This window comes from Merops nubicus, unplaced genomic scaffold (genome assembly GCF_000691845.1).
Source record: "Merops nubicus isolate BGI_N331 unplaced genomic scaffold, ASM69184v1 scaffold7834, whole genome shotgun sequence".
Taxonomy (NCBI): Eukaryota; Metazoa; Chordata; class Aves; order Coraciiformes; family Meropidae; genus Merops; species Merops nubicus.
The window spans coordinates 33,895-43,262 of NW_008602199.1; the positions used below are offsets into that span (position 1 = coordinate 33,895).

The window sequence follows — 9,368 nt, forward strand, 5'->3', positions numbered from 1 at the left end:
GCCATCGTATTTTGGCCCACACACAAAATAAAAAGGAGAGGAAAAAAAAAAAAAGTTGTGATGTTGAAGAAGGCCATGGGCACTCTGTGGCTTCAGGGCACCCAGGCAGTGGCTGAGCTCGGTGTACCCCACAGCAGGTCAAGGGGTCAAGGGAAAAGGCAATGAAAGGAGAAGACTTTGGGGCCCCCTTTTGCAAGAAACTGAAATATGTTTGAGGTTTGGGGTTGGTTTGCTTTGCTCTTTTTCCACATTCCTCCTGGAGTGAGGAGGAGAGACTAGTACGTCAAGTAGTCTCTGCTGGTACACTCTCTCTGTAAAGGTTAAAGATACTGCCCCAAGGGTGTTAGCAGCCTCCCTTCTTCTCTTTGCACATGGAAACATGGAAGTGCTACAGAGAGAGCCACCAGACCAGCATCACCTCTACACCAAGCCGCCAGCTGAGCCCAGCGCTTTGGCCTAATGGGTAGGCACGTGTCTGAGCCCCTCGGCTCGCTCGGGACTCATGCCCAGCCTCCAGTAAGCTGGCAAACCGAGGGCTTGTTCTTTTTTTTTCCCTCATACAGCAGCTTATGTTGCCAGTAACAACTTCAAGCAGTCATGGCGGGAGGAGGAAGAGGCAAATTGTCACCTTGCTACATGTGTGGGCTGCCTCTGCCCATCCCTGATCCGAGCCGTTGTACCACGCTGGAAGCTTTGCACAGCAAGCTGTTAAACATAGCCCTAAGGTAAAAAAAAATCACCATAAGAAAGTTTCCGATTGTCCTGCCTGGTTGTCATTGGTACAGCTGGGAAGAAGAACACGGTAATACTGTAAGTGTCCACAGGCATCTCACCAACACAGCCGGAGCGTGGTTCCTGTGCCAGAGGGAGCAGAGTTCCTACAAACCCAAACTGCACGTGATCGTCATGCCTTGGACATGCAGCTGACAGGGGAGGGGGGATAGAGACTCTTTAATTACACGCATTCAAAAGTCAAGCACAAAACATGTGGACCGACCCAGTGTAAGTTTGTCCTATTTAGGAGGTTTGGTACAAAAATACTTGCTCTTCTTTTGTCTTTTTTTCTTCTTTGTAGTCTGCTTTCCTATGGTTCAGTTTGAAAAGTCTTTTCCAATGCTACAGCAATGCCTGTCAAACCATGCGTTCAGAAGTAACACACTTTCTTACAAATATACAGTGTAAAAGAGGAAAATATTATTACTAGGTATGCTTTTCTTTTTTCTTTGAGGAGAGCAGATGTGTGATAGAGGCTGTGGGAAAGTCTTGGAGGAATCCAAACTTGTGTGAGGTTTTTGGTTTTTTTTTTTTCAAGCCTGTAAAAACAGAGAGGTGTTAAAAAAAAAAAAAAAAAAAAAGCCAAAACACCAACAGCCTCAGCCTTGGGCTGAGGCAAAGCAGCAAAGGGGCTTTAATCTGTCTCCCTTCATGGGGAAGCTCCCATGCTGCAGCCTAGGGGAGCCTTGTTTTGGAAACAGGGTGAGGAAGGGGAAGCAGCTCCAAGGATGGCTATTTAACCAGGAAAGGACAAGCTTGGAAGTGCCTGCAGGGGCAGCGGGGGCTGTTGGCATCCCAGGATTGGTGGCTGGGCAGAGGGGTAAGGACCCCACTGGTCCCAGTTCACTCCTCCCGCTGGCTCTAAGCTTTTAATTTGAGAAGGCACCAGCTGGGAAGCTGAGAGTTAAGTCTGAGTTGAATTTTGCACTTAAGAGGAATTCAGCCTGTGTTGATCCAAGGCAGGAAGAGCAGACAGCAGCGAGATGAGATTACCGGGGGTAATTCAAAGCCGAGAGGCATTCCTCGGCTGCCGAAACTCTCGCCCCAGATAACACCGGCCAGCGCTGGACCGGCAGAGCCGTGAGGGCCGGGATGGGCCCCCCGCGGCAGGAGCAGCGATGCCACCCTGCAGGGATCGATCCTGGGGACTCGCCTGCCTCTCTGCCCACTTCCTTGGGGGTATCACGTTGGCTTCCTCGCCCCCTCCCCAGAGGTGCCGCGTCCCCCGTGCCGCAGCCTTACCAGCACACTGTGGTTTTGCGGAGAGCACGCCAACCCAGTAGCCGCCTTGGAAGACTCCATTAATACCCACAAGACTGACTGTAGGCCACCATCACACACCTGAGACCTGCCAGCAGATGCAGCAGAGGGTTAGGGACGCTGGCACGGCTGGGTGGCAGCCATGGGCTGATGTTACTGAAGGAAGAGGTTATTTTGTGGTGGCTGGGGCCGGTGCTTCCTAAGAGGGCAGTGTGCAGCTTAACTCTGCCCTGACAGGCTCCACGCAGCAAATCCAGGCAGGGTGCAGGTGGAAGAGAGCCAGGGTGGCAGGAACACCCTTCGCTGGGCTGTGCCGTTGCCCTTCCCGGCTGGAGGAGCCTGACGAGGAGCGGGGAGGTCCCTAACCCTCCATCCTTGCCACCCGTTGTGGCTATCAGGGTTGCTGGGGGTGGGTGCACCCATTCCAAGGGATTTGCTCATCACCCTTTCCCAAATATGGCTCTGCTTACATTTTAGCTGGAAATACTGGCACGTCCCATATTTTGGAAGAACCACTGGTTCCCAAAGCCTCACTGCTCCCTATTTTTATCTGCTGGGCCTAAAATAGCCAGCAAATGCTTTACAGATCCAAGCCTTGGGTCAGCTGCAGGCAGGACTGGTCCTCCTGCCCTCCCCAGGTGAGTGAACCTGGTATCAGGCAGGGCAGTGGCATGGGAGCAGGGGCAGCCAATGCTGGAGGCTCCTCCACGGGTGGGTGCAGCTGTGACACAGGTATTGGCAGCGTGGTAGGGATGGCAGCTGGGATAGTTGGGGCAGGCTGGGATCTTGGGTTAAGCGATGCTCAGCATCAGCCCAGCCGCTATCCCCTCTTCCATTTAATCCCCTTTGTTTATTTATCCACAAAAGGCTGAAGTATTATTTATTAGTTATCTTGCGTTATCTTGCAAGGCTTTTCTCCATCCACAAAGGTCCCGGATGTCTTTGAACCAGCCCCCTCCTTCCTGCCAGGCACCTGGTGTAGCCCCACCACCCTGAGGCTGCCAGGAGCATTTTTATTAAGGTTAATTAGATGTTTGTGTTGCACTGGGAAGCCCTTTTGCCACCTTCATTTGCAGGACCACGCTGTTGCTGCACCCTCCTGGGGCACGCAGCCTGTGCTGCTGGGCCAGCAAGCCACAGACCTGTCTGTCCACCCTGTCCTGGGATGTTTGGGAAAGCATTGGGGTGGATGGTGGCAGAGGTGTCCCCTCCCTGGGGGCAAGGTGGGCAGCCAGACCTACAGTGCCTGCTAGAAAGTGGCATCAATGGGTGTGGCCACCCACTCTGGGCTGATGGACACCTCAAGAGTCAGAGTGAGGGTGGAGGTGAGCCCCAGCCCTCCACGCTGGCACAGGAGGATGGGAGCAGGGAGGTGGCACTCACCCGGCATTCAGCAGAACTGACGGGACTTCCAGCCCTGAGAACCAGCCTCGGAGGGTGGGAGCCAGCGCATCTGCAGAGACAGGAGGAGCACAGGGTGAGAGGGGTGGTGGCCACCCACCCTGGCAAGAGCCAGCTGCCTCTGGGCTCCCCTTTGTCATAATGTTGGCTGGGCCCCCGGCACCGCTGCTTGGGGCAGCACAGAGCCAGGAGTGGCAGCACCACGGTTGCCCCGAGCAGGAGATGGGCTCAGCCCCTCTTAACGCCTGCAAAGCCTGCGTGGGACTGGGGGGCAGGGGTGGGAGGAACGTCAGACACCAAAACTGCCAGTGGGCTCTCGGCGCTCTGATGGGTAGCACTACTGAGGCTATCCATGTCCTGAGGTTCCCCTTCCCACTGCTCTCTGCAGCACCCGTCCAGGGAGGTCACCTTGCAGCAAGCAGCTCTGGTTTGGGTGGTGGGACTCCTCTCCTACACCCCCCACCAAACCCCCAGCATTGCAGCTGCCTGCTTCACCACAGCACCTTGGGACAACGGGGAAGGTGCCACCAGCATCCTCCCTGCCATGCCTGGCTCCGTAACTACGGCAGGTGACACTTGGCCTAACACCAGTTCTCAGCCTGGCTCTCCCTGGGGGGCTCCTTACGCCTCCGTTTCCTTCACCAGCATCCCAAGCAGGGCAGGTGCTGCCTGTTAGCAGATATTTGACAAGGCGAATATAGAGCTGCAATAATATTTACTGCTGCTCTTCCTATGAACAGCAGGGCCCGAAAAGCTGGAGTTTCATCCAAAAGCCGCGGCTGGTTGTACACTGAGCACTTCTCCCTTGCTTAAACTGCTCTCCGGCTGCCTCCGGCTCTCAGCGCTGGTGGCTCTGGACAGCCCAGTTCCAACGTGGTGGGCTGGGGCCAAAGGCCTTTCAGATGTGGCTTATCCAGCAAATCTGCTTCCGTCTGCTCGCCGCCAAGCTGTAGCCAGCGGTAAGGAGCGAAAGTTGGGGTGATGTCCGGCGCGGCTGCTGGGGAGGCAGCTGCCTGTTCCTCCACCACAGCGTGGCTTCAGGACATGTCCCGAAAGCTGGCACTGCAAAGAAATCCTCCACTTCCATTTCCACTTCTTTTCCCAGCTCGTCTCCCAGGGCGGGTGGTTAATTTTTAACAGCCACGTGCTGCCGTCAGCTTCTACCGGCGGAGGCAGCCAGCAGAAAAGCACTTGTGACAAGAGAGTGCCTCGTCAATAAAAGATGGATCCTCCATTTGCACTGGGCTTGCCCTCTCCTCCCTGTCAGAGCCGCTTTGCTTCCCACCCCACAGCCAGCAAGGAGCTGGAGGAGCGGCTGGGGCTCGGGAGCGATGGATGGTCCAGTCCTAGTGAGCATCCCCCATCCCTCCCCCCCACCCCAGCCCTGGCGTGGGTGAGAGCGAAGGTAGGAAGGCAGAGAGAGGTGTTTGGGGAGAGGCAGGCGGATGGTTTGGGTGCTGTCCCTAATCTCGGGGGTGGGGGGAAATGGGTGCCTGTTAGCTGGGCAGAGGTTAGTGGTGCAGCGAGCACCGAGGAGAAGGGGGGGTCCAGGGTGCAGAGTGGTGCTGGTGGTGGGTCCAAATTACCTGGGCGTGCAGCGAAGCGGGATAGGTGAAAGCAGGAGGAGGTAGAGCAGGTGCTAACTCCGCTGGGTACAGAGGGTATGGCCCCCACACTTCAGGGCTACTGGGGTAAAGTGCAGGCACTGTGAGCTCATCTGCAAGAAAAGAAGAAGGAGAATTAGTGGCTGTGCCCCCTGTCACACCACGTGCCGGTCAACAGCACTGCTAGTCCTTCCTTCTCCCCCAAAGCAGGCAGGAGTGGGAGCCGAGATCGCCCCAGAGAAGCGCAGAGCGCTGATGCCACGAGCTGACCCACAAGCCAATGCGGACCTTGCCCACCGGGGAAAACGTGGGGCTCGGCCAGCGCCATAGGGCCGGGTGCTTCACCGGGCTGGGCTCGTCGCCTCCGAGCAGTTTAATTTCCCCGGGGATCTGGCGCCGGCGGGCAGGTGGAGAGCAGAGCGTGTAGCAGCAAGGGGAGGAGCCGGTGTCCACGCGAGGAACTTCCACTAGAGGTGACGGGCACGGCAGAGACAGCGCCGAGGTCTCCGCCACGGCCATGCGGCCGCGACTCGGGAGCTCCCCGGCACAGTGAAGCAGCGCCATGGGCTCATCCCATCCTGGCACACTGTCACCTGCCCCTGGGTGCAATCCAGTGCTGGCAGCCACCTCTGGGGGCCACTGGCCAGCACATGCCACCATGCTTGCCGCAGGAACCTGGCGTTCTCCATCACCACCCACCCCTCCCAGCATCCCTGCTCCCTCCAGCATACCACACCGGGGCCTGGCATCACCACAATCCCGTGATCTCTGCCTGCCATCAAATTGCCTGAATAAGCTGTTTTCCCAAGACACATGAAGATGGGGGCAACCCCTGGTGCCTGCCACTCCAAAACCCGCTGCCACGGTGGCAGGATGGAGGGGACCACACGGGGCTGCCAGGGTTGAGCCAGGGCTGGTACTTACAGGGCTCTCGGGCGATGAACTGAGGTACGGCGGTGGGGAGAGGCGTGCTGGGGTTGGGGGTGCCCACCAGCTTGCTCTTGGCCATCTTGGTGTTGGCCTTGGCAAACTCCAGCCGCAGCGTCTGAGGGATCTCGGGGTCGAAGCGGATGCCCTGGGGAGGGAAGGAGGTGCAGGGGGTGGGCAAGCGCCGCCATATGCCAGCCCCGCAGCAAAAATAACTCCCAATTGTTTTTTTTTTCCCAACTTCCAGCTTTGAAATGAGCTAATTTGCTGGGCCCTGAGAAGCTCCCATTCCTCCGGCATCTTTAGCATTGGCACCATATTTGGCAGCCAGCATCCTGCACGGCCAAGCTCTTATCCAAAGGGAGTAACAGAGCCAGAAAAAAAGTTTTACATTGAAAATGAAGATGAGGTAAAAAACCAAACCAAACCAACCAAACAAACAAAAACACAAAACACCAAACAGGGAGGAACTTAAGAACCAGCTCCACACGCTTCTTCCCATGACTGTTTTCAGGAGATCTCCACCAAGGTAGGAGGGAGCAGCTACAGGAAAGCAAAATTTGCTTTTTCTTTCCCAGCTATAGCTGGAATTTTTCCCACTAAAAAACCAGGAGAAGCTGGGAAATGTGTCTCTCACTGACTCGTATCCCTAGGGTTCAAGCCCTCCTGGGTGGTGCTGAGAGAGACAAGAGGGAGGATGCAGAGGAGAAGCAGCTGATGGGGATCGGCTGGAGGGATGGGGATGTGGTGGGGCCGGGCAGTGTGGGAGATGCACATGCCCAGGACGGAGGAATCTGGGGAGCACTGGAGGCCAGGTTAGAAACCTCCCAACCAAACGGAGTGGGCGGGCGCACTCACGTTCAGCGCGTTCTTGGCCGCCTCTGCCTCGGAGCGGCTGTCAAAGCTGACGAAGCCCACGGGCTGTGGAAGAAGGAGAAGAGGCACCATCAGTTGGGCTGGAGGGGAGCAGAGGGGGGACCCTTCTTCCCCAGGGAGGGTGAGAGCACAGCATGGGCTGCTCCTACCTGCTTGGAGGTGAGTTTGATGAGAGACCCTTCGTAGCCCTGCAAGAAAAGGAACAAAAATGGGTGTTTGGTGGAGATTGCCTGCAATTCATCTGCCCCTTGGAGAGGGAAACTTCCCACACCCATCATCCTGCAGTTTGGGGTGCACTGAATGGTGGGCACAGTGGGGAGCTCATCCAGGCTCCAGTACCAGTGCAGGGACTTGCTGCTGCTGGATTTTTGTCAGGATGTTGGATTCCTGATAATATTATTATTTGTGTTTGAAAAGAGCCAGTGTCTGAGCTGCAGGTCTAGCAGAGACTGGAGAGGTTTGCAGCCAATGCTCTTCTGCTGCTAAACGGGGTGCAAGTCAACCTGCAATTCAAACCTTGGTGCAATCAAAGCATCCAGTGCCTTTTTCCTACGGTTTATTGGGGGAAAAGGTGCAGAAACTTGTTTCTGTGAGTAAAACGATCAAATTAAGACTCCCTCGGGGGAAATGAGCAGGCTCCCAGATCCCACCACAGTTGGTGGGGCCATGGGGATGGGGCAGGGGCCAGCCCCATGCTTCCAGCCCCACTCACCCCTCCCCTGTCTGGTACCTTAAAGGGCCTGAAGAGCAGGTAAAGTTCCCGGGGCTTGATGTCCAGAGGCAACCCACTGACAAAGAGCGTCCTCACCTAGATAAGAAGAAAGGAAGTTCGTGGGGACCCTCTCTCATCCCTATCTTCAGGATACCCCATGCCTTAGGTAGTGGCACACCAGAGGGATGATGCCAGCCTGAGGGCAACATCATGGGTAGCCCAAAGCTTCAAACCAAACTTGGGCTTGTATTTTTGGGATGGGTGTCCCCATCCTTTGGGTTAGCATGGAGCAAGCTGCTGAGACACCATGGAAAGGTAACTGAGATCCATCCTCACCACACCAAGTCCTCACTGGGTCAAAAATGCTGCTGGCATCCCAGACACTTCCTACCCTGGCCTGGCAACCAGGAGCTTTCCTGGCATTCCCAACAGAGCCCTGACTCTGCAGACAATGCCTATTGTCTCTGTTTAATTGCAGCAGCTCATTAAGGACCAGGAGAAGTAAAACCCAACTTTTCATCCTGAAAGTGTGCCCCCATTTTGGAGGGGTGTGGTTTGAAGAAGCCTGTCCCTAATTTCTAAAATTCCCCTTTTACAGGGTTTTAACACTTTTTGAGTGGATTTAACGTTTGCCATAGTGCATTTTCCTCAAAGCCAGGGAGACTCACACAAACACAACTTCCACCGACTCCGAGGTGGGATGTGTGGCTCCCTGGGGATGGGCAAACCCCACCTGGGCAAGACAAGACCCATACCAGGGTGGGTTGCTTTACAACCAGCTTGTAACTGGGGGAGCAGTGTGTGGCAGGAGACCAACAGCTGGATCTGCTCTTGGTCCCCCCTCCTCATCCCTAAAATCTCATCCCAACACTTTGGTGACCAATGGCTGCGGGCTGACAACAGCCCCCCCCACCACACCTGGACCCTCCCACCCACACACCCTGCCCACAGCCCCTGTATTTAAGCTCAGACCTTGCAGGGAGCTGCTGACTTGGTGTCAGACCTGCTGTGTCCCTGGGGGTGGCTCTGACCCAGGCTGCCATCACCCACTCTTGCTGGGGCACCCAGGGATAAGGTGCCTGTGTCTGTGGGGTCCCTGCCTTGCTGTCACCCCCAGCTCCAGGCTTGCTTGTGAGCCAGCCCCAAACCTGCTGCTCCTGTAGCACCTTGCAGGAGGTAACCTGGAGGACTTTATGGCTGTAGCTTATTTTTTCAGGCACACAAAAGCTTTGTGAGAGGTAGTCTGGAGGGGCTAAACCAAGGTCACCCATGTTGGCTGCCAAGACGCCAGCTTTGGGATGAGGGGAGGGAAAAACCTTGATTATTTTTTAAATTTTTGTTTTATTTTTTGGCCAGGCACCCTGCCCACCCCATTCCCTTGGACAGAGACATGCTGAACAGCCAGGAACAGCCAGGCCAGGCCTATTCTTCTGCTGACATTTCTTCTTTCTCTTGCAGATAAGCTATCTACCCCATCTCCAAGCCTTGGGAGCAGCAAACATTCCCGCTTTGCCTAACAAAACCTCTGGCTGACCCGCATCTATTAAATAACAAAAGGGGCCGTTTGCACATAGCCCCTGTGCCCCCGGTCCTGGTGATACCATCACCACTGCTGGTCCCCATCATCACTGCTGGTACCCACCACTGGGTGCATGGGGGCTGCCAGAAACCCAGCCAGCCGTAAAAATACAGCCATCCCACGCTTGACCCCTTGGAAAGCAAGCCCTGCTCCGGCCAGAAAAAGATGATCAGGACCTTGCTCAGAGGGATGCTGAGAGCTGGATGGCATCAGCACAGGCATGTCCTCACTCTTT

General features: G+C 55.7%; 1 protein-coding gene across 1 annotated transcript; it reads right to left on the minus strand.

Moving 5' to 3' along the window:
- Positions 1–3,424: 3,424 nt before the first annotated feature.
- Positions 3,425–8,825, minus strand: RBPMS (RNA binding protein with multiple splicing). Its single transcript, XM_008938265.1, has 7 exons — positions 8,703–8,825; positions 7,573–7,650; positions 6,992–7,030; positions 6,825–6,887; positions 5,964–6,114; positions 5,022–5,152; positions 3,425–3,487 (listed from the first exon to the last, which is right to left on the minus strand). Exons 1-7 carry the CDS (start codon positions 8,823–8,825, stop codon positions 3,425–3,427), a joined length of 648 nt encoding a protein of 215 aa, XP_008936513.1.
- Positions 8,826–9,368: the final 543 nt, after the last annotated feature.

Bases quoted from the DNA above. Each gene is read 5' to 3' on its own strand.
- RBPMS (XM_008938265.1), bottom strand. From the start codon at position 8,825: ATGGGTGACCTTGGTTTAGCCCCTCCAGACTACCTCTCACAAAGCTTT. The intron at 7,031-7,572 runs GTACCAGACAGG...CTTTTCTTGCAG, and splicing joins TGCTCTTCAGGCCCTTTAAG to GGCTACGAAGGGTCTCTCAT. The intron at 3,488-5,021 runs GTAATTTGGACC...CTGTCTCTGCAG, and splicing joins CCGCTTCGCTGCACGCCCAG to ATGCGCTGGCTCCCACCCTC.